The sequence below is a fragment of the Eublepharis macularius genome, chromosome 1, assembly GCF_028583425.1.
Source record: "Eublepharis macularius isolate TG4126 chromosome 1, MPM_Emac_v1.0, whole genome shotgun sequence".
Lineage (NCBI taxonomy): Eukaryota > Metazoa > Chordata > Lepidosauria > Squamata > Eublepharidae > Eublepharis > Eublepharis macularius.
This window is the reverse complement of record NC_072790.1, coordinates 254,106,823-254,131,897: the sequence shown is the minus strand read 5'-3', so window position 1 is coordinate 254,131,897 and position 25,075 is coordinate 254,106,823. Positions and strand designations below refer to the sequence as shown.

The window sequence follows — 25,075 nt, the reverse complement described above, 5'->3', positions numbered from 1 at the left end:
CGGGGCGTTGCTATGGGTTGCGCTGCGGCACCCAGCATCGCCAATTTGTTCATGAGTGAGTGGGAACAACAACACATTTTGCACCCCTCGAATCCTTTTAGGGCCAATATTATCAGATATTTTCGATACATTGATGATCTTTATTTCCTTTACAAGAATCCTGAACAGCTAGAGGACTTTTGCCAGTGGGTGAACCAGAGAGACGACCACGTCAGATTCACGTGGCAATATAACATCTAGGAAACTGTATTTCTGAATATTATTACATATAGGAATAGTGACAACTTAATAAAGGTCAGAACTTATAGAAAAAAGACGGACTGAAACTCTTACCTGGAGTTCGGTTCCTTTCACCCCCGCCATTTGCGGGAAAATATACCGTACGGGCAGTTGTTACGCATTAAACGTAACTCCTCTTCTCCTTTGGATTATGACAGGGACAGCAAAATACTGTGTGATGATTTTATTAAGAGGAATTACCCACTGGAAGTGGTCAAATCAGCATGGATGAAGGCTGCTTCTGTGAGTAGGGAGTCTCTTTTCACGACCAGAACATCAGACCCCGGAAATAGAATCTGTTGGGCACTTGATTACACCCCCTTGTCTAGTAGCATCAAGAAGATCGTGCACAAACATTGGAGATTGGTTGAGTATTGCAGGGTGTGAACTGAGACCAAGGGTAGGCTTCCGAAGAACTAGAAGCTTGAAGGATGACCTAGCCCGTGCGGATATACGGTACAGAGACTCCATGTCAGAACTACCGCAGGGTAATTACAGATGTGGCCGCTGTCAGATGTGCTGTGTCCTTTGGGAGGGTAGAGAAATAGTACTGAGAGGACAGAGTTTGCGCTTTACCCACTTTGCCACCTGTCAGAATGCTGCAGTGATTTACGCTATTGAGTGTCCCTGTTCACTCCTGTATATAGGATGTACAATAAGACCTATTAAGGTGCGTATCATGGAGCATATATCCCGCATTCGGAATTGTGTTCAGGATGCGCCCAACACAACATTTTAATGATAAAGCATATAAGGAGAATGCCATTAGGGTGATCGTACTGGAAGTTTTACACAGACAGAATCATGCCAACACTCAAACATTACTGCTCCGTTGAGAGGCTTATTGGATCCACAAGCTGGACACTGTCCATCCAGGTGGACTTAATCATGACCTCTCCCTCGGGTGTTTCCTTTGAAATTAGCTTTAGAGATAGGGTTAAGGGGACTGCTGAGCCCTCAGTAAAAGTGACTGTGTTGAGAATCTGGGTGAGTGAGCAGGGTTAGGGTTAGGGTTAGGGGTTGTGTGGTGTCAGCCAGGATAGTGTGTAATTGGTAATTGTTGAATGGTTTGGCTGCGCAAGAGAACAAGCACAGCCGCCATGTTATGGGCTTTCAAGAGTGTTGGTGATGAAATAACGTTGGATTGTGCTCTGTCCTGACCTGATGGAGGTATATTTTTATTTTGTTATAATCCATGGCACAAGAATAATTATTCTGGATATGAAAGCAGTTTTGAACTTTGTATTTTAGTGAACTGCACGCTCCTGACGAAGGAATTACGAAATCTGCAGCGTGAAGCCGGCCCCAGATTGGGCGTGGTTTGGAACTTTGCCTTTCATTTCCAACTGTGGTTGTTGTGGGTTTTCCGGGCTGTATTGCCGTGGTCTTGGCATTGTAGTTCCTGACGTTTCGCCAGCAGCTGTGGCTGGCATCTTCAGAGGTGTAGCACCAAAAGACAGAGATCTCTGTCTTTTGGTGCTACACCTCTGAAGATGCCAGCCACAGCTGCTGGCGAAACGTCAGGAACTACAATGCCAAGACCACGGCAATACAGCCCGGAAAACCCACAACAACCATCGTTCTCCAGCCGTGAAAGCCTTCGACAATACATTTCCAACTGTGTCGCTCCTAATTGATCTGGAAGGACTCAGGACTGTTTGTCTTTGTACAATACCTCATATAAGAATTCATTAAAAGACCTATGGAGTTATAGCCCTACTGTTCAATGTGTTTGGATGTATTTTCCTTTGTAAATCTGTGATGACTATGGAATGAATGTATGGGTATGAATTCACAATGTGTATGAATTTTCACTACTTATAGCACTTGCACTTTGAATATACTTTTTGTAAATTTATTGCTGAGTATTGCAGTTTGCTTCCTGTGGACTTGTTCCCTTGTTGTACTTGTAATTGTAGGGGAGTAGCCATTTGTTTTCCCTTGGCAGCGGCAGCAGCAGCAGTGCAGGCTACAACAACCTTTGTAGGCTGGAGCAGCAAGGGGCGGGGCCGGGCAGATGAAGAGCCCAGCCCTTGATGAAAGCAGCTCCCTTGGCAGCGGCGGCAGCAGCAGTGCAGGCTACAACAACCTTTGTAGGCTGGAGCAGCAAGGGGCGGGGCCAGGCAGATGGAGAGCCCAGCCCTTGATGGAAGCAGCTCCCTTGGCAGCGGCAACAGCAGCAGTGCAGGCGACAACAACCTTTGTAGGCTGGAGCAGATGGAAAGCCGGGCAGATGGAAAGCCCAGTCCTTGATGGAAGCAGCTCCCTTGGCAGCGGCCCCTTCCAACTCTGTGATTCTGTAATTCTGTGATGTCATGTCCATTGCCACAGATTGCACCCAACAAATCTTGCACCTACTGCTTTGTGGCACCACCATGGCGTAAACCTGCTTCAAAAGCACGGATCTTCATGGATTCTCTTGATTTTTAAATGGAATCTCCCAAAACTCACCATACAGTCCCTTATCATGGGCATTGCCACAGACTGCACCACAAAAACCACACCTTCACTGCTTTGCAAGGATGCCGCATCACAAAAACGTGCTTCAAAAGGGCAGATACTCCTGGATCCTCCATATTTTCACATAGTGTCATCCCAAACTCACCATACAGTGCCATATCATGTCCATTGCCGCAGGCTGCACCCAAAAAATTGCTTCCTGTCACTGCCACAGCGCAGTGCTTCAGAAGCACAGATCCTCATGGATCCTGTCAATTTTTAAATGGGATCTCTCCAGACTCACCATACAGTCCCATATCGTGTCTACTGCCACAGAGTGCACCACAAAAAATCATACCTTCACTGCTTTGCAGGAATGACATGCCACGGCACAAAAACATGGTTTCAAAGCACGGATCCTCATAGAGCCTAGGGATTTTCAAATGGGTTCACCTAAAACTCCCCATTCAATCCCATATCATGTCCCTAACCATCACGTGAAGCACTAATATCACATATCCACTCCTTTGTTGTACCACCACAGCAGACAAACTTGGATCCAAGACACCAATCCTCATGGGTCCTAGGAATTTTTACATGGGGACTGTCAAAATGCACCATTCAATCACAGATCATGTCCCTAGCCACAGACTGAACCACAAATATCAGATATCCACTGTGTTGTGGCTCAGTTTGGTGTAGTGGTTAAGAGCACGGGACTCTAATCTGGAGAACCAGATCTGGAGAACCTTGGGTCGGTCACAGCTCTCTCAGAGCTCTCTCAGCCCCACCAACCTCACCAGGTGATTGTTGTTGTGGGGATAATAATAACACACTTTGTAAATTGCTCTGAGTGGGTGTTAAGTTGTCCTGAAGGGTAGTGTATAAATCGATTATTATTATTATTTGAATTACATGCAACACAATCAATAGATAAAGATCACGTTATCATTGGCTGGTCTTGCTGAGCTGATACAAGTTCTCACCAGAGACCTAAGTATCAACCAGGTATCGATGTAAAATGTATGCTGTTCCAATTAATGCTGTCTTTTGCAGTTCTGAAGGTATTATTTCTTAAAGCCGCAGTTTTTCCATATAAGTTGCAAAATTTTTCAAAATACTTCCCAGTGCCCCAATGACAATGGGGACTACTGTTTTATTCTTCATCTATAGTCGGGTGGTTTCTATTGCCAGATCTGCTGTATATTTAATCATTTTTTCTTGTTCTTTTTCTTCAACTCTGGCATCCCCCAGAATGGCAGTGTCAATTATCCAAACGTTTTGATTTTCCACAACTGTTATGTCTGGTGTATTGTGTTCAAGGTATCAATCAGTTTGTATTCTAAAACCCCATAAGATCTTGACTTGATCATTTTCCACTTGATGTTCCCATGAATTCTTTGATACTGGCAGATTAGACATTTTATTATTGTTGTTGTTGTTATTATTATCCTCCTGTCAGACGCGCCCCTGCATATCTGTCATGATTCAATTCTATACTTGGTACTGTGTTTCTCTGGGAATGTATAGAGGGAACTTAGTTGCTACTAGACTGCTAATTGCTTATCTTGCAGGTGTTTTGCTTTCATTTTCCCGACCAGCTTGAGAACGTGGCCTTGGAGTGCCGGCTGGCACCAGTACTCCCTGAGAACTGTGATGAACTCATTCCTCCTTAGTCTTCCCCCCTCCAAGTCTGGACCCTTCGTGCTGAAACCCTAATGGTCACCCTTTCCGCTATAATTAACACTGATCACCCATCTTGTTTCACTTCTGCCAATGACCCCGTCTGAGTACTTGGATAATGATCTCTCTCTTTAATAAAGTAACTTTAACTCTTACACCGGAGTGTCTACAGTAAAGTGCTTAGGGCTCTATCTGGCGAGACCTGACACCTCCACTCTCAATCACTGGCTCAGAGGAGCCTCAAGACAGAGATGTGAAAGCTGCCCTTCATCACTGTCAGAGGCACCCAGTTTATCTGCCATGTGTGCCTGTTATTCTCTGTACTGCAATTGGGACCTCTGAAAATGTATAAAGAACTATCTGTGTAGCTGTGTAGCTATGAATCGCTTATCTTGCAGGTGGCTTTCACATTCTCAACCAGCATGGGAAAATGTCCTTGAAATGCCGGCCAGAGCCGTATCTCCCTGAGACATGAACTAAGCTCATCTGTCAGACTGTGGCTAGATAAGGTACTCTCTGCAAGATTCCCTTTAGAAGCAAGAATAAGTCCAATGTCTGGCAAAGGAAGCTTTATTGCAGAAAAGGTCCATTATAGTCCACTGTCCTGAATAGGAGACTCAGGATGGTACATGATCATTGTTACCAATGAAGAGCAAGCATAGGATACAGAGTAACAATACCCATCTGGAACAGCCTCCCCCCACAGTTCTCAAAACAACATCTTTCAGTCCTGGGAAGCTGCTCTCCTTCAAGGCCAATGCCTGGTGGAACGGTGTTAGACAAAACAGTCTCCTCTGGTGGGAATGCTGCCTGGGAACTGGTGCACCTGAGGAGAAAATACTTAAACACTAAAAGCATTAGAAAATGGAGTCAGTATAGTTAAGATATATACTGGACCTGACATTTCTGCCCCCCTTAAAATAGATCCCCCCCTGGTTTATATGGGTAGCGAGTATGAAAAGCTTTGGTTAATCTAGGAGCATGAACATGTGCAGAGTTCACCCATTCATCGTAACCAGAATCAAAGTCCTTCCATCTAATGAGGTAAAAAAGCTGATTTCTCTTGATTTTAGAGTCCAAAATTTGTTGTACCTCATAGTGTATTTGGTCGTCAATTAAAGTTGGAATGGGTGGAGCTTTGATATGCCATTTGTTGTCGGTGGGAGCTTTCTTCAAAAGGCTGACATGGAACGTATCATGCACATGGCGAAGGTTCTTGGGCAATGTTACAGCAACAGTCACTTTATTTATTACCTTGCGCACAGGAAAAGGTCCTAAGAATTTCAGAGCGAGTTTGCGGCTTGTCTGAGCTAGCTTTAGGTTCTTTGTGGAAATATACACATGGTCTCCTGGTTGTAATTCCCATTCGGCCACACGATGGCGATCTGCGTACTTTTTGTAATCCAGTTTGGCTTTTTCAAGGTGTCTCTTAATGATAGTCCATTGCTGCACCGCCTCCCCCCACCATGAGGATACATCTGGCAATTTAGAGGAATGGAGAGGGGGTGCGTCCAATGGGAAGGGATTGAAGTGAGTCCCATATACAATTTTGAAGGGGGCTTCTCCCGTTGAAGCGTGTACACTGTTGTTATAGGAGAATTCGGCTAGAGGGAGAAGGTCCACCCAGTTATCTTGTTGAAAATTGATGTAGCAACGAAGGAACTGTTCTAATATTTGGTTTGTTTTTTCGGATTGCCCGTCGGTTTGTGGGTGGTGGCTTGAACTGATACCTTGTTCAATATTCAACATTTTCAAAAGCTCCCGCCAGAAGTTGGCAACGAACTGTCCGCCGCGATCCGAAATCACCTTGGACGGAAAAGAATGTAATTTTACGATGTGTTTTAGAAACAGATCCGCTAGTTTTCGAGCGGAGGGTATAGCAGTACAGGGGATAAAATGGGCTTGTTTGGAGAACAGATCTACCACAACTAAAATACAATTATGTCCTTTTGAAAGAGGTAGATCAGTGATAAAGTCCATGGAGATTACTTCCCAGGGCCTGTTCGGCGTTTCCAATGGTTGCAGGAGACCCGGAGGTTTCCCTTTCCTGGTTTTTGCGCTGAGGCAAACAGGGCAGGAACTAACGTATTGGGAAATGTCTTTGCGCATGCCCGGCCACCAGAATTGTCTTTGAACTAGGTGTAAAGTTTTCAGGTACCCATAATGTCCAGCAGTGGGAGCATCATGACAGCGCTGCAAGACTTCCAGCTTAAGGCTGTCCGGGACATAAAACTTGCTCCCAGCTAGCCAATCCCCCTGTGGGGATTGGGTTAGTTTGTTTCGCGGAGCTTTATCCCCCTCCTTCTCCACTTCAGTTTTAAGTTTCGATTTCCATTCTTGGTCGGCCGGGAGGGGCTGCTTAGCACGGCTGCGAGTAGTCACCACGCCCCCAAGTTGCTTAGGCGAGAAGACCGTGTCGACAGTCTCCGCCCGTTTGCTCTTATGTTGGGGCATGCGCGACAGGGCGTCCGCCAAAAAGTTAGTTTTGCCCGGGAGATAATTGAGGGTGAAGTTGAACTTGGAAAAGAATTCCGCCCACCGCAATTGCTTGGCATTCAGTCTGCGTGGGCTTCGGAGGGCCTCCAAATTTTTATGATCTGTCCAGACCTCAAAAGGGTATCTCGCCCCCTCCAGCCAATGCCTCCAGTTTGTGAGAGCTGCTTTCACTGCAAAGGCCTCCTTCTCCCACACATTCCAATTCCTTTCTGCCTCTGAGAACTTTCTAGACAAGAATGCACAAGGCCGCAATTTCCCATCCTCCCCCTTCTGCAGCAAAACCCCCCCTATCGCCGTATCGCTGGCGTCGACCTGTACTATGAAGGGGGACTGTTCGTTGGGGTGGGAGAGGATGGGTTCCGTTACAAATTGCTTTTTAAGGCATTCGAAGGCCGTTTGGCAATCGGGGGTCCATTGTAGTTTAGCAGAGGGTTTTTTGGCTTGGTCCCCTTTATCTTTGGTTTTCAGCAATTCTGTTAAGGGGAGTGTGATTTGGGCGAAATTTGCTATGAAGTCTCTATAGAAGTTGGCAAAACCCAGGAAGGATTGCAGTTCTTTGCGGGTGGTGGGTGTTTGCCAATCCTGGATCGCCTGTATTTTGGCTGGATCCATTTTCAACCCCTCTTGTGAGATACAATATCCAAGGTAAGTGAGTTCGGTTTTATGGAATTCACATTTGGACAATTTGATGGGCAGTTTATTCTTCATCAAGGTGGCCAGGACCTTTTGTACCATTTGAACATGTTCTTCCTCGGTGTCAGAATAAATTAAAACATCATCAAGGTACACCACCACCCCTTTGTACAGAAATTCATGTAAAACTTCGTTTATCATGGACATGAATACAGACGGGGCTCCCGTCAATCCAAAAGGCATAACTAAGTATTCATATTGTCCGAGGGGCGTATTAAACGCGGTTTTCCACTCATCCCCTGCCTTTATACGAACGTGGAAGTAAGCATCTTTTAGATCTAATTTCGTAAAGATCTTACCTTGGGCCACGACGTTGAGAAGGTCTCGGATGAGCGGTATAGGATAGGCGTTGTTGGTGGACACTGCATTTAGTCCTCGGAAATCCGTGCACAGTCTGAGTCCCCCATCCTTCTTTTTCACGAAGAGAACTGGAGCGGCGTGGGAGCTAGAGGCTGGGCGGATGAACCCTCGTTGGAGGTTGGTGTCGATGAATTTCCGGAGCTCTTCACGTTCATGGAGACTCATGGGATAGAGTCGTCCTTTAGGCAATGAGGCTCCGGGTAAAATTTCCACCGCACAGTCTGTTCGTCGGTGCGGGGGTAGAGTATCAGCTTCCTCCTCCGAGAAAGCATTTAGAAAAGGCCAGTACGGTTCGGGTATTTGGTTGACTTCTTCTTGGGTGAGGAGGGCCTTTTCTTTGTAAGTTGGGTCTTCGCCCCAGTTTTGATTCCAACGGTGAATTTTACAGTTGGCATGATTGAAGGTAATACATCCTTGAGCCCAGTCTATGTAGGGATTGTGATCACATAGCCATTTGCTGCCTAGAATTAACGGGTACTTGGCAGTAGAGCTGATGACAAAGGACCTCTTTTCCCAATGTTGTCCCATGCCTGTGATCACCGGGATGGTTTCAGTCGTGACCGGATTCATGTTGGTACCATCCATTTGTTCAAAAATTACTGGATTTTGTAAATCCCGAGTTGGTAAGACCAGTCCATTGACTAGAGCTGGGGCTATGATGTCTCTTGAGCAACCCGAGTCAATAAGAGCTTGCACCCGAATGTGCATTTTTCTCTCTGGGTTGATTAGAGTCACTGGCATGAATAAGATGGACCCAGGTGGCCGGTTCCGTGCAGGGACGGGCTTGGGGCGGATCTGTCGTTTGGGCCCTTTTACGACAGATCCATCTCATTTCCCGACTGGGGACTTTCTGGATTGACTTCTGCAGATGGGGAAGCGGGATCGTATTCCATAACTTCTTCCGCTTCCAGCCCTCTTTCTGAGGCTGGCCTTTGGGAAGCGCCGCGGCCTCTGTTTGCTCGTGGAGCTGGAGTCGGGCGTTGGAGCGTAGGGAACGGAGCAAGGGTTGGACGCCGTAATTGAAGCGGAGGTCTTTGCACAGGCCGGTAGGGGCATTGTGCTGCAAAGTGACCAGCCTGTCCGCATTGCAAACACAGCCCTTGTTGCCATCTAGCATCTCTCGCTCCACGGGTGGCGTAGCCAGCTCCCCGAGCTCCCTTCTGTAAGGTCAATGGTCTTCTTTGTCCCGTTTGTTGTTGTTGCTCAACCAAACGGACTTCTAAAATGCGATTCTCCACTTCGCAAACAAGTTGAATCCAACCTAACAGCGTAGGGGGATTGTCTTGCATGAGGGCTCTGTCCAAAAGTCTCGGATTAAGTCCTTGTTTGAACAGAATAATTTTTGTGGACTCCTCACACCTGGGGCACTTGGCAGCCAATTGTCGGAATTTTGTGATATAGTCTCTCGCTGACATGCTGCCCTGCTTAATGGCCTGCAATTCTGTTCGGGCCCTGGTTTCCTCTAAGGGGTCTTCATATTGTGCTCTAATAGCATCTACCAACCCCTGGAGAGTATCGAGTTCTGGGGCCCCGATATTATATAGTCCTACGTACCAGTCCGCTGCTTTCCCTTGTAAGCGGGAGCCGAGATGTTCAATTTGGCTGGCCTCGCTGCCGAAGAGGTGTCCCCACCGGTTGAAGAATTGCACGACTTGCACTAGAAAAAAGCCCAGTTTGGAGGGATCCCCATCAAAAGTGGCGTCCAGTTTCACCCAACCCATTGGGAGGTCTTGCCTCGGAGCCGGTGCTGGGTAGAAGTCCGCCGGAAGCATCAATGGCACTTGAGGTATGGGGGGACCCGGTTGTGCTGGCGGTGCTGGTTGCGCTGGCGGCGGCATCACCGGTTGAGCCGGGGGTAGCGGCCTCGGCTGGGCTGGCGGTGGTGCTCTCGGCTGGGCTGGTGGCGGCAGTCTGGGTCGGGCAGGCGGCTGCAATCTCGGTCTGGCTGGTGGCAATGCCGGAGGTGCTGGCCGTAGCGGTTGAGGTGCTTGCAGTTGAGGTCGGTGCGGCGGAGTAATGATCGGCCGCTGAGGGGTGGGTTGGTGGGGTCGTAGTGGTGTAGGCCCCATCGGTTGGTTCGGAGGTGGTCTTACGGGCTGTTCCTGTGGCAAACGTATCGGCTGCAGCGGCGGGGTTAGTTGTGGTCGAAGCGGAAGGGGCCGCAGCGGCGAAGGCCGAATGGGTGGAAGGCCGCGCGGGCTTGCCCCTCCAGGCGTTGTTGTTCTGGGAAGCATCGGCTGGCCTTTTGGCGCTGGTAGACCATCTCCCGGAGGTTGCCCGACGGGAACAGTTTCGCGCGGTTGACCAGGGGCTCCCTCCCCGGATGGAGCCGCGGGTGCTCCCGCTTGGTCCGGCCGGACCGTTATAGGGGAAGTATGGGGGGGTATCACCGGTGTATCACTTGGCTTTTCCTCCCCTTCCGTAGGCCTCTCAACGGGGGTCTCGTCTGGCGGCACATCCCCTCCCGTGATAGGAGGTTCGATGGGAGTCTCACCGGGTGGCACAACCGGGTGATCCCTTCTCGGTGGAATTTCCCGCTGTGTGGGAAGTTCCTTGGGTTGTTCTCCCGATTCGCCAGGATAGGTGCCCCCCTCGCCGGTAGGTGACGACCGCTGCTGAACTTCCTCCATCGGATAGGAGATGACACTTTGAAGGGTAGCTATCTGTATCGCCATCTCTTCAGGAGACAGTCTTTCTCCTGCCCCCATTGAGGAAATTAAATGAATGGCGTGAGCCAAACTTTCTTCCATATCCATCAGCTTAGCTTCTAATTGTTGCATTCGACTTGGCCCTGGTTGTTCGCTCAGGGAACCTTCATTCGCTGTACTCACCGGGGAGAAAGGGCCCCACGGAGGAGGGTCCCCTTGGACTATTCGCGACCTCGCGGCTAGAATTCCCTTGGCCATACCCGTCACGGCCGAGATGCTGGTATCTACCGCATAGGTGCGACCTTGTATCTGCTCCCAACTTTGTTCAGGGACTTCCGTTGGCTCTTTCCACGGAGCAAGTTTGGAATAATCCCAACTCAGGGCGCCGCGGCGAGACGTGTCCCCCTCCATCTGCTCAAACGTCCTGTTCCAATATCGCCATGGTTGGCTGCTATCTAGTTCCGGGACGGTTTCTAGGCTTCGGCGCCCGTCCATCGAGACTCGTGGATGGAGTCCACCTGCCCGGCGCTCTCTGGTTTCTCGGGGTCTGGCTCCCCACTCCGACGGGGTGGGTACCGAGATCAAGGGGAGAGCGGTTGCTTTCGGCCTTGCCCCAAGGTTGCTTTCGGTCTCGTTCCGAGTACTGAAGTCGATGAGAGGCAGGGTAGAAGTGGAGGCTCCGGTTCCGTTCCCGGTTGCTCCCAGCTCCTGGGAGTCTTGGGTTTGCACCGGTTGATTGTCGGGAGACGCATACGGATCAAACAAAGGATCCCTGTCCGGGACAACCTTGGATTCCGCTGGGCCCGACTCAGACATGATTGGTAACAAAATGTCAGACTGTGGCTAGATAAGGTACTCTCTGCAAGATTCCCTTTAGAAGCAAGAATAAGTCCAATGTCTGGCAAAGGAAGCTTTATTGCAGAAAAGGTCCATTATAGTCCACTGTCCTGAATAGGAGACTCAGGATGGTACATGATCATTGTTACCAATGAAGAGCAAGCATAGGATACAGAGTAACAATACCCATCTGGAACAGCCTCCCCCCACAGTTCTCAAAACAACATCTTTCAGTCCTGGGAAGCTGCTCTCCTTCAAGGCCAATGCCTGGTGGAACGGTGTTAGACAAAACAGTCTCCTCTGGTGGGAATGCTGCCTGGGAACTGGTGCACCTGAGGAGAAAATACTTAAACACTAAAAGCATTAGAAAATGGAGTCAGTATAGTTAAGATATATACTGGACCTGACACTCATCCTTGTCTTCCCCCTCCCTCCATGTACCTCATCCAACCTTCTAGGCCCTGCGCACCTAAATTCTAACAGTCCTTATCCCTGGATGGGAACCTTGCCCTATAACTAACATTGCTTTCCCTCTTTACGTCACTTCTGCCAATGCTGCTGTCTGCACTGGTACTGATGGATCTCTAAGAAAGAAACTTTAACTGGACTCTTGAAGTGTCTGCAGTGAAGTAACTGGGGATCTAACTGGCAGAGCCGGACAATCACTGGCCCACCTGTTCCCTCCCATCCCTGCAAAGAAGCAAGTTACCAGTACACAAGAACAACACAACAGCATTCAATGGCTTCTTTTTGGTATCTCTATGGGTTTACTTCTGTTTGTTTTAATTTAACATTTTGGAACATACATGGTGTCCAATTCTCTACTTTCCCTAACATCTCTCTAAATTTTCCTGTTGCCGTGATAAGAGGACAACATTTTTGGTGCTGCTTTTCTTAACGATCTGCACAGAATTGTGCCAAGGTCCAAGGAGTGTGGCGGCTGTGCTGGTTGTTTTTTTGGTGGGTGGAAGATTCCAAGCTGGAGTGTGCATTTTATTGTGTTCCAAGCGGATAAGGTTTCCATTCTGCTGGTCTTCCACCTAGGTTTAACTTTGGGAACAGTGCTTTTCCCCAACTTCCCAACACAGAATAACAGAGGATGCAGGCACAAGGTGTGTAGTCACTTCACTCACTCTGAAATTCCAAAGTCAGGAAACTGAAGAGTGGCAAGACCAAGGGCTCCACTCTCCGAGTCCAGGGGAGCAGGGAAGGCATTACAGGAGCCTCTGAGCTGCAAGAGAGAGGTCTGGCCAGACTGTCAGCAGAGTAGCATGTTATGCACAGAAATGGGGTACTACAAAAGAGGTTGTGAAAGCTGATGTTGTCTCTTGCTTTGTTTCCCAGGAACGGGCACTGCAGAAGGGGGCCCCAAGCAGGACCTCACCCACCAAGTGGGAGAGTCAGCAGCATTCTCACTGGAGGTTCTGCAGCGGTCCAACATCTCAAATCTCCTTTGGAGATCTTCCTCCAGGGGTCCAATGCAAGCGGTGGCAGTGTGGCAGAAGGGGGATCAGCTCAACGTCCTGAGTGAGAGCTATTCCGGAAGAGTGACCTTCCTTGAGCAGAGCCTGTCCTTGAAAATCAACAACTTGAGCAAAGCTGATGGGGGGTTCTACAACGTGGTAGAGATCCAGGATGAGAGTGAAGCATTGCTGAAGGAATACACCCTCTTCGTATTCGGTAAGTTCTGGCAATAGTGAGCGAGTCTGCCTGGGAGACCTGGACTCCTAACGTGAATCCAGGCCCCTACAAGTGGCTTCTTCACACGTTACACTCCAAGCTGGTTCCCACCGCCCATTCGCTCTGTTTCAACAGGGAATCCACAAGGCGTGGTCGCATTCCAGTGTTTTCCCTGTTGCCCTCCTGTCTTTTTCTTAAACAGAATGCCTTCACCGCCTCAAGTTTTCCAATATGGACGGCCAAAGCACACTGTCGAGGTCTCTGGGCTCCTGCTTGTCTATGTTTTCCTCTTCCTCATCCGCTTCCCTTCTCCCCTGCAGCCTAACACAGCCTCATTCATGAATCAATACTTCATTCTCAGCTCCTGAGATTTGGGCGGGGTTGGGAATGTTCATGATGGTTTTTCACTTTGCAGTCAAAACTGCTCTGATGGTTTTATTGATTGATTGATTGATTGATGTCATTTATAGTCCGCCCTTCTCACTGAGACTCAAGGGTGATTACATAGTGTGAGAATAGTACAATCCATAGCAAGGACAAGTGTAGGTATTTCCATACAGTGTCAAGGACATTTCCATAAAACAATGTCATAGGGTAAGTGAATACAAGTTGATAGAAGCCTTGCTACAAGTGACATTTTACACGTGAAGGATAAAGGATCATTTTCGCAAGTCTTTCTGGGAACTGAAGTTCCTCTCCCCCACCGCTTTTCCTTTTGTTCCTTCCCCTCGCTGCGAGAGAAAGCCTGCGGCAACAGCAACTTTTGCAAATCGTTTCTTCAGTCACAAGCCTGCTCTCAATGATCTTTGGGGCAGGCAGCTGCAACTTTCTCAGCTTTCTCTGGAGCATTCCCCCCTCCCAGCAAGACGATTTGCAAAAGCTGATGTTACCCTAGGCTCTCTCTGTCTCTTCAGGCAGCGAGGGGAAGGAACAGTAGGAAAAGCGGTGGGGGAGAGGAACTTCAGTTCCCAGAAAGACTTGCGAAAATGATCCTTTATCCTTCACGTGTAAAATGTCACTTGTAGCAAGGCTCAGAGACAGAGCATTAGCAAGGATCCAATATGGGGTTGAAGCGCTGCTGAAACAGAAAATAATCAATTCTAGGATTTACATTAAACAACATGAAGCACAGGTAGGATATAGGAGTACATATTTAAAGCAACAGATAATATGCAAGGCAACATATTGGTGAAATCTATGGTTCCTAACTCATTAGCGAAACGTCTGGAACCCCTTTCCTACAATACCACCCTCTTAGCTGAGAAAAAGGGCTTCTTGAATAATTCAGTTTTACATTGTTTGCAGAAAGTCAGGAGCGTGGGGGCTCCCCTGACCTCCTCAGGCAGGCCGTTCCATAGGGTAGGGGCCACCAGAGAAACCCCATGTACGGGCTGCTGTTGATTTCACCCAAGTGCAGCCTGGCACCTGCACGAGACCCTGTTCAGATGAGCGAAGCTGCTGTGGAGGGACATAGGGAGGGAGGCAGTCCCATAGGTATGCTGGACCAAGGCCGTGAAGAACTTTGTATGTAATAACCAATGCCTTGAATTGAGTACAGTAACTGACAGGTAGCCAATGGAGTGACTGTAAGATGGAAGTGATGTTCAAGCTCCTGCTTGCTCCTGCTAACAGTCGAGCTGCAGCATTTTGCACCAATTAGAGCCTCCTAGTTAACTTAGATGGGAGACCAACGTATAGTGCATTACAATAGTCAAGTTTTGATGTTACCATAGCATGGATCCAGGTGACCAGGTCAGCCGTGTTGAGGTAAGAAGCCATTTTCCAGGTTAGAGATTGTAGAAAGCATTTTTTGCAGCTGCCTTAATTTGTTTTTCTAGTAGTAGTGCTGGATCCAGTATAACCCCTAGGCTCTTAATTGAGTCTGCCAGGATCAAACGAACTCCATCGAAAGTGGGGAGTACAACATCTTTCAAGATCTCTGACTTCCCAAAAAGCATCACTTCTAACTTGTCTGGGATCAATTTTAATTTATTTTTCAGCCATTTCACCACGGCTGTCAGGCAGCGATCTAAGATTTCCACTGCATCCTGTGGGGACCTGGATAGCGAGATATAGAGTTGGGTGTCATCTGCATATTGATGACATCCAACTCCATAGCTGCGAATGAGTTCTCCTAAAGGTTTTACGTAGAGGTTGAATAACATGGGAGATAAGACTGCGCCCTGCGGGACCCCACAGGATAGTTCCTGTTCTGGAGATAGCTGATCTCTGACGGCAACCCTTTGAGTCCATTCCATGAGAAACGATTTAAACCAGTCCGGGGCACATCCTTTGATGCTCACTTCTGTTTCTAAACACCTCAACAGGATGGCATGGTCTACTGTCTCAAAGGCTGCAGACAGATCCATGAGGAACAATAAGGAGGCATGGCCTTTGTCTAGATTCAGACGGAGATCATCCACTAATGCTACTAGTGCTGTCTCTGTCCCATGCCCTGGTCTGAATCCAGACTGGAAAGGGTCCAGAGCGCTAGAGTTTTCCAAGAAGATCTGGTCAGCTACCGCCCTCCCAATCACTTTGCCCAGAAAGGGCAGATTAAAGACTGGGTGATAATTGGCCACATCAGTTTTGTCTAGGGATGGTTTTTTAATTAGCGGACGGATAACTGCCTGTTTGAGCCGCCAGGGGAAGGTGCCCTGAGTTAGGGATTGATTTACAATAGATCTCAGTGGTTCACTTATGTGATCTTTACTTGATTTTAACAGCCAAGATGGGCAAGGATCAAGCACACAAGTAGTGGCTTTCATAGATGCCAGGATCCTGTTAAGGTCTGTCATTGTAGTTGGTTCAAAGCAGTCCAAATATAGGCCAGATGGTGTATTAAGCATTTCTTCTATCTCGTTTGTATTGCAGGTAGCATCTATTTTTTATTATTACTATTAACAGAAATAAAGGCCCATAGAAAGACAAGAATGAAAAAGTAGACAGTTACAGAACTTGAAACTTAGAAAGGAAAAAGAATTTTAATACATATTTCATTTCCATTCTTCTCTACAACACTTATCTTTTTTTAAGCAAAATTACCGTCTCTCCAAAATTTTCTCCCTTCTACTTTGTTTATATTCCCCCATTATCTTCTTAATGATCAAAACCACAAATCAAGTCACTATTCCTCATTTCGTGCAGAACGTCAATAAAGGGTTTCCAGTTAGCCAAAAAGAGACAATGTTTTGTCTCTGATCAAAGCTGTAAGTTGTGCCATCTCTGCTAACTCATTTTCATAGTCCAGTCATCTATTGAAGGTGATTCCGTATTTTTCCATTTCTGAGCATACAACCACCTAGCTGCAGCAATCATACATAGAAATAAAATCTCATGCCGATTTTCCAGCTGTTTGTCCATTCATCCCAAAGGAAGGCTTCTGGTTTAAACTATACGGGAGTATTTAGTATTTTTTGTATGACCATATGAATCTGGGTCCAAAATTTTTTAGCTTTACATGAATCCAGGCTCCTAGAAGTGGCTTCACACAGAGCCTGTCCTTGAAAATCAGCAACTTGAGCAAAGAGGACGGGGGGTTCTACAACGTGGTAGAGATCCAGGATGAGGGTGAAGCATTGCTGAAGGAATACATCCTCTTCATCTTCGGTAAGTTCTGGCAATAGTGAGCGAGTCTGCCTGGGAGACCTGGGCTCCTAACGTGAATCCAGGCCCCTACAAGTGGCTTCTTCACACGTTACACTCCAAGCTGGTTCCCCCCCCCCCGTCCCTGTTTCAACAGGGAATCCACCAGGGGTCATCGCATTCCAGTGTTTTCCCTGTTGCCCTCCTGTCTTTTTCTTAAACAGCCATCACCACCCCAAGTTTTCCAATATGGACAGCCAAAGCACACTGTCGAGGTCTCTGGGCTCCTGCTTGTCTATGTTTTCTTCTTCCTCTTCCGCTTCCCTTCTCCCCTGCAGCCTAACACGGCCTCATTCATGAATCGATACTTCATTCTCAGCTCCTGAAGAGATTTGGGCGGGGTTGGGAATGTTCATGACAGTTTTTCACTTTGCAGCCAAAATTGCTCTGATGGTTTTATTTTACTTTTTCCTGATCACTATTTCATAATTATGCAGTTACAAACATTTAAGATAGAATAAAGATGGGCACGTGCACACACACACACACCCCACTCAAACAAACCAAACAAAAACTGAGAATTAACCACCCATTTGCTGTCACAGATGCCGCTTCTTGTCCTGTAACGAAGGACTACAAGCAACGCATCAGGAGAAGCAGGGCGTGACTTCCAAGCAAGCATTGGGCAGGAGGGGGCTCTGGGGGGTGGGGGAGGGGCCCTTCTAGGCTTTGATGGGGCACAGAGCATTCCCCAAACTGCAGGAAAGGGCCTGACTCAGCGACACCGAAGACGGCCAGTGTGGACGCAGCCCCTCCCCGGCCTCGAGAGAGGTGCGCTGGGAAAGGCACAGGGCTGTCTCCTGGCTATGGCAGGGGAGTGGGGCATGCCTGGCTCTCAGTCCAGGGGCTTTGTTTTCGGTGGGTGATTAGAACATTGATCTCCCCTTTCCCCAAAGCAACGTCCTAATTGCATCAAATGAAATGGAGCATCACCAGTCCCAAACTGCTTTCCCCCAATGCAGCCGAGGGGTTTAAGGGCACCACAGAGGAGACCAAGCAAAGCAAAACTACCCTGGTGGTCGTTGGGGAAAGCAGCCTTGTGGAGCCAGCGTAGGATTGCCAGCTCCAAGTTGGGAAATTCCTGGAGAACTAGGGGGTGAAACCTGGAGAAAGTGTGGTTTGGGGAGGGAAAGGACCTTGGCAAGGTATAATTCCATAGAGCCCACCCCCCAAAGTAGCTGTTTTCTCCAGGTGAACTAATCTCTGTGGCCTGGAGACCAGTTGTAATTCCGGGAGATCTCCAGCCACTACCTGGAGGCTGGCAACCCTAAGCCAGCGAGGGCGTCCTACTTCACAAATCAGTTTGCAGGGACAGGGGGTGAGGGCAGTGGTCCCTGGGACTTTCCACAGCCACAGACATATCCTGATCTTTTCTCTTCTGCATCTTGTCTCCCCCCTCCACCCCAGATGTCAGAATCACGGCCAGCAGATCAGCAAATGGAACTTGCAGCCTCCGATTGTTGTGTGAGGCGGGTGCTGGGGCCAAGTCGACCATGAAGTTCAGCTGGAGACCCACCCTGTCGAAGGACCCTGGATCTCAAGGCCCAGCCCTCCACCTGGTCCTACACCCTGCTGATGCGGACAAATCCTACACCTGCACAGCAGCCGCTCTCGGCAGTCAGCAATCGGTTGCCGTCATTCCCTACCAGTCCTGCAACTCAGGGGCCGGAGCTGCAGGTAAGAAGCCCCTCCCCCTGGAATAAAAGGTGGGGTCCCAAAGGGCAGAGAGACTCGCCAGTGCTGACCTCCCTGCTGTGGCTCCCATGAGCCCCTGCTAAGTCATTTGGGGCAGCCGTATCCCTCCCATCCCGGCCTTTGGAGGCATCTTCAGAGCTGTGCTTTGGAGTAGTTCTTGCTGGAGTTGGTCTAGGAATGTCAAGTCAGCATTGTCCAGGGGGCGCACTTGCATAACAAAGGCCTCCCAGTTCCCCATGCTCACATGTTCACTGGGCATTCTGGGGTTGGAGCAGGGGGCCACACTGAGGTCCCAGCACCCTCCTCGAGGCAGAAGGCAGGGGGCTCTACTAAAGCAGTCCCTGTGACTGACAGGCGGCAACTGGAAGACTCTGGTCTGGCTGGGCCTGGGAACTGGGTCAGGAGCCGGCTTCTCCCCTGGGCGTGGCTGCAGCGTTATTCCTCTGTTAGGAGACCCTGGGTAGGCTCTCGCCTCCCAGACTGAGTTACCTGTAGAGCGGCACTGTGTTGTAGAGAGATGCTCAGAGCCCCTGGAAGCTCACGCATCACGCACATGTGAAAAAGCATCTTGGTTGCTTAGCTTGCAGTCCACCCTGCAGCTACGGTGTTGCAAAGTCTGGACATAAGAGCACAGAGAAACAGCCACGCTGGATGAGGCCCCTGATCCTCCTAGTCCAGCCCCCCACCCCATGGCACCCTGGCCCTAGTGCGAGCCAAGCCAGATTTTTCCACTGCCTGCCGCTGTCCAGCTTTCTAATCGGGGTGAGATGGCCACGCTCCGCTGCCTCTGCGCTGGCAGCCCAGGAGGAAGCTTCTTTGGGGTTTCTGCCCCCACAACTTTCAAAATGAAACAAAAATCCTGCGGCACCTTCAAGAGTAACGAGATTTATTGCTTATTTATCATTATTCAACAGCATAAATGACGTTAGTCTCGAAGGTGCAGGGGGATTTTTGCTTCATTTCACAAGGGCACACAAACCTGGTTACCCCTTTGCAACCCTCGTCTTTTGCCTGCCTCCTGCCAGGTTCTATGTTTTTTGTGTGTTCAAACCAAAGAGACTCCATTTTAATCCTGTCAGTATTTTAAGTGCTTCTTTTGCAGATGGCAAGAAGTTCAGTAGCAGTTATCTTAGAGAAGAGGAATGTTATGACTACAACCTTTCCAGTCTTGGGAAGCTTTCATTTTCTCAGCCTCGGGCCGTTTGTTTTGAGAACTGTGGGGGAGAATGAGGCCTACAGGGGTTTGCTATTCTGTACCTTAGCCTTTGCCTGTCATTCGTAACAATAGTGTATCAGCCAAGATCCTAGTATCTTGGATAGTGGACTATAAGGGTTGTTTATATTCAGTAAAGTCTTTTGAAACCAATGGACTCATGTCTAATTGCAAGAGGTAGTCTGGATTGCAACTTTTAGTAAGCCACAGTCTGACACCTCCAACAGACACCTCTGTTGCCAAACGGTGGTGTGGGTGGGAAGAGGCAGGATGGATTGATTGAGTACATCCAGTTCTTACCTTGGAAGGAGAGGCAGGTGTTCAGGCTGCTTTTCCTGCCAGCGTCAGCTGAACCGGCTTGGCTGCCCTAGGCAGAATGTGGCACCTGATGCTGCTGGCTGGGATTTCCTAGGAGCTCTGAAGCCAGAACTCGGACCCTCCTCCCTCTGAAGCTGCCCCCAGGGAGTCCACTGGGCTGCCTAGCTCTCCCCAGCAGAGGTTTCTTCCGTCCTTCTTCGCCTGAAATGCCCAGGGCAGAAGGTGTGCAGGGGCACCTGCCAGCTGAGAGTTTCATGCCCAGTTAGACTGATCTGGGTCCAGCACAGCCGGCCAGCCCCCTCTGGGAAGCCCAGGAGCAGGGAGGGGAGGTTGCAGCCTGCCCTGGTCCTTCTCCTTCCGTCCCAGCAATCAGTACTCAGGTCACTGCTCCTTCTCATGGAGGCTCCATTTAGTCACTTTGGCTTATGGCTACTGCTCCGCCTCTTCCTCTTTAGGGTTGCCAACTGCTGGGAGGAAAAAAATGTACCGTCCCTTTAATGGAGGCTGTGGCGGCGCGGGCGCAGGCTCTCAGTCCGGGCAACTGAGCCGCCGTCAATGGCCTGCCAGCCCCGCTATCCGCCTCCCACCATCCCTGGTGGGCGTGGCTCACACTCTTCATCGCTGCCACCACTCACTGAATTGTACACCGCCTGACTGAGGGGCAGTGAGACCCCTCTGGCTGAATATCCTTACTGGGAAGTGAATTCCCCAATCTTTGGGTGGGCCCTGGAGAATTGGCAACCCACCAAGGTCTGGCCTGATCAGTTTCTCCTGGGCTCCCTCCTTCCCTGTAGCGTGCCAAGTGGGGGAGCTTACGTAGTCAGAGCACCACAAGGTGCTTTATATTCCAAAAAAGTGTAATTTAATAACTATATACAGAGCACTATATACAAAGCAGGTAAAGGCACCACACATAGGGGTAGGACCCCCCCCCCCCCTGTTCAGGACTCACAGGGCAGAAAATCAAACTGAAGAGAACCGCCGTCTGCTTCCCCTACCACACTGTCCCCTACTCTGCCTTAAGGGGCTGGTGGGGGTCTGAGGGAAGGTTCCCCCTTTTATTTCCCTCTCTGCTGCCTCCCAGGCCCTCCACATTTAGGGCCTAGGCAACCGGGATTCACCCAGCAGCAGGAGCCTCTCCTTCTTCAACCAAGAAGGGTGACTCCCTTTTATTCCCTTTCTGCTGCCTCCCAGGCCCTCTACACTTAGGGCCCAGGCACCCAGGTCTCACCCAGCAGCAGGAGCCTCTCCTTCTTCGACCAAGAAGGTGACTCCCTTTTATTTCCTTTCTGCTGCCTCCCAGGCCCTCCACATTTAGGGCCCAGGCACCCGGGTCTCACCCAGCAGCAGGAGCCTCTCCTTCTTCAACCAAGAAGGTGACTCCCTTTTATTCCCTTTCTGCTGCCTCCCAGGCCCTCCACATTTAGGGCCCAGGCACCCAGGTTTCACCCAGCAGCAGGAGCCTCTCCTTCTTCGACCAAGAAGGCGACTCTCTTTATTCCCTTTCTGCTGCCTCACAGGCCCTCTACACTTAGGGCCCAGGCACCCAGGTCTCACCCAGCAGCAGGAGCCTCTCCTTCTTCGACCAAGAAGGCGACTCCCTTTTATTCCCTTTCTGCTGCCTCACAGGCCCTCCACATTTAGGGCCTAGGCAACCGGGATTCACCCAGCAGCAGGAGCCTCTCCTTCTTCAACCAAGAAGGGTGACTCCCTTTTATTCCCTTTCTGCTGCCTCCCAGGCCCTCTACACTTAGGGCCCAGGCACCCAGGTCTCACCCAGCAGCAGGAGCCTCTCCTTCTTCGACCAAGAAGGCGACTCTCTTTATTCCCTTTCTGCTGCCTCTCAGGCCCTCCACATTTAGGGCCTAGGCACCCAGGTCTCACCCAGCAGCAGGAGCCTCTCCTTCTTCAACCAAGAAGGGTGACTCTCTTTATTCCCTTTCTGCTGCCTCCCAGGACCTCCACACTTGGGGCCCAGGCACCCGGGTTTCACCCAGCAGCAGGAGCCTCTCCTTCTTCGACCAAGAAGGTGACTCCCTTTTATTCCCTTTCTGCTGCCTCCCAGGCCCTCCACATTTAGGGCCCAGGCACCCGGGTCTCACCCAGCAGCAGGAGCCTCTCCTTCTTCAACCAAGAAGGTGACTCCCTTTTATTCCCTTTCTGCTGCCTCTCAGGCCCTCCACATTTAGGGCCCAGGCACCCAGGTCTCACCCAGCAGCAGGAGCCTCTCCTTCTTCGACCAAGAAGGCGACTCCTTTTTACCTCAGGATTGGCTGAGTCTCTCCATTCCGGCCCCACCCCTTATTTTTCCCGCACTTTCTTGGCCCCGGGGCAGCTGGGAGTTGTAGTCCAAGAAGAAGGCCATCCCCTACCAAGACTCCTGCAGGCCCCTCCCTGGCCCCACAGCCCATTAAACCTCATGGGGAACATTTTTTCCCCTTTAAGAGAGATTAACTGCAACCAGCACTCAGTTCACCCTTGGTAACCATTTCTTTACAGAGGCTGTCCAACGGGACTGAGCTCCATGCCCTGGAAAGATTCAGTTGCCCATTTCCACACACTGAGCTTCTGCTCAAGGGACAGGACATTTCCCTCCAGGCCTGGGGGCAGCCCTACTTCTCCTTGGGTCTGTCTAGACTCTGGAGCCATTTACGGCCTTCACTGTAACTTGTAGCAGTGAGTTCCACAAGTTACTACCTTCTTAGGTATAGTACTGTGTTTTATTGATCCTGCATTTTCTGCCCGTGAATCCCAGATGAGAGAGAAAAACAAGTGCTACCTAGGGGTTGCCAGGTCCCTCTACCCTCTCGATGGGAGGGCAGAATTCCTGGCACTTGGCTTGTGCCAGGCATGAGGTTCGTTTTCAGGCGTGCACAAGGCATGCCTGCGCGCTCCAGTGGCTGTGCAATGACGTCACTCCCGGAAGTGAATCGTACGTGGTGAGGTGAGCCCTCCCTTAACGTTGTTCTCACCTTCCCCTTTCAGGGCTTCTTTGGCCTGGCTCGCTCGCCGGCCCCATCGCTGAAACCGTCCTCGGGCCTGCCTTTCTCGCCCTCCTGGTACTGCTGTGACATCGGCTGGCTCCGACACCCGGGGCTGGTGGGTGCAGGAAGAGCATCCATGCGCTTGGCTGACCGTGGCTGGCTTCCCTCCTCTCTGCGGCCCAGTACATTCTTGGGATCCTTTGTGTGACCAGATACCAGAGCTACTCAAAAGGAAGCTGCCCCTGAATGTAAGATGACCCCCCCACACACACACACACACACACACCCAAAAGTTATACATGCAAAATACTTTTTACTGGACATAACTGTAACTTGGATGCAAATGTAAGACAACGCCCCTTTTGTTTGATGGCATCCCTTGGGGGAAAACTCGCCTTGCGCTTGATTTGGCCCCGTATCTGGTTCCAAGTTCCTTTGGGGGCAGAGGTTTCGATGCCCGGAGAGGCGCCCCGCATGAGCAGAGAGCGGCACACTTTCGGGGCTTGTTAGAGCTACGCTCAGAGATGTTTCCATGCGGTTTTGTGGTCTCTTCGGGCTGCACCTCCTCCCATATTTCTCTATTCTGCCTGTCCGTCCCCTTGAGGCAGGCGCTTCTGCCTCTGCCCCCTAAGCCTGGCAGGGCTCTCCACTCACCTGAAAGGGCTCCTCTGATGCCACTGGGCAGTGGAACTTGGCAGGCCTCTGTCTGACTGGGCGGCTCCGAAGTAAGGCTGATTCTGGCACAGAGTGAGAACGGAAGAAAATGACGCCTTGCAGCGGCGCAAAAGGATGCAGCAAGACTCGACTGCAATACTCACCAAGAGACCTTACCGGGCAGCTTGGCTGTGGGGGTGCCAGAATGGCTCCTGGGGTGCCGGGAGGGAAGGAGCTCTTCCCATGAATGCCGCTGGCGGGTTCTCTCTGAATAAATGCAGAGGAGTCTCTGTACCAGGCATCTGACGAAGAGAACTTGATTCTCGAAAGCTTATGCTACAATAAAATTGGTTAGTCTTAAAGGTGCTACTGGACTCTTTTTGATTTCTCTGAATAAAAACTCTCAACAGACCAGCAGATGGCGCCCGGGCGCTGTGTGGCGTCTGACCCAGTCCGGGCCTTTGTTGTTGGGTGCTTCTGATTGGTGTAAATCTGCCCATCTTCGCACAGTTCCTGTGGTATATTTATTGTATACCTTGCAAGGGCACTGTCTGTCCCCCTCTCAATATTTGCGTGAATTCTCTTTGTCTCTGAATCGTAGACTGCAGGAGTTCAGATCTTGTCCTGGAGCCAGTCCCTCCCCTCATCCCTGACAATAAATGGGTGTTGTTTGGAATGCACCAGACACTGCTGTGTGAACCTAAGTGCAGGGCCTGAGCGAATACCCCTTCCGTTTAAAGCCCTAAACGGACTGGGACCAGCATACCTAAGGGACCGTCTCTCCCTGTATGTGCCCCAGAGAGCACTTTGTTTAACCGGAAAACATCTACTGGTGGTCCCTGGCCGTAGGGAGGCTTGGCTGGCCTCTACCAGGGCCAGGGCCTTTTTGGTCCTGGCCCCAACCTGGTGGAACTCTGTCTGAGGACACTCGGGCCCGCCAGGATCTTGTATCATTTAGGCGGGCCTGTAAGAGATGTTCCACCAGGCATATGGTGGAGGCTGATTTTAGTCCGTCAGTGCTGAGCCTTCCACCGGTCTCCCTCTACAAGCTGAGTCTCTCTTGCCTCTGGGCAAAAGGTCTGCCAGGTTCAGCCCAAAAGGACTGCTGGGCCCCTCCTATTACCACCCAGACCCAACCCAAGAATTAGGTGGAAATGAATAGCCTGCTCCCCACCCCCCGCCCCATGACAACCCGCTCTCAGCAGTCCTGGCAGAACTAGTTGTTGGAAGAGGAGGACTCAGCACCGTGCCTTCCCTCAGGTTTCAGAGGAGGACAAACCAAAGAGTTAGAAAGACAGTGAGGTCAGGGCACTCTGTTTACTGTTTACTATTGTTTACTGCTCTGACTGTCCTTTGATATGTAAATTGCTATTCTCGGGACTTCCTCCTCCTGACTTCCTCCCTCTCACTCTTCTCTTCGCGGCTTTATTCCAGGCAGCATCTCTCTCCTT

The 25,075-nt window shown here is 50.0% G+C and overlaps 1 protein-coding gene across 1 annotated transcript in view; it reads left to right on the top strand.

Moving 5' to 3' along the window:
• Positions 1-23,986, top strand: part of LOC129333331 (SLAM family member 9-like) — a 29,333-nt gene extending 5,347 nt beyond the window's left edge. The window contains exons 2-4 of the mRNA XM_054984898.1: positions 12,780-13,115; positions 18,168-18,437; positions 22,972-23,986. Coding sequence (XP_054840873.1) covers positions 12,780-13,115; positions 18,168-18,437; positions 22,972-23,057 — 692 coding nt within the window. The 3' untranslated portion in view covers positions 23,058-23,986. The remainder of the gene's footprint in view (positions 1-12,779; positions 13,116-18,167; positions 18,438-22,971) is intronic.
• Positions 23,987-25,075: the final 1,089 nt, after the last annotated feature.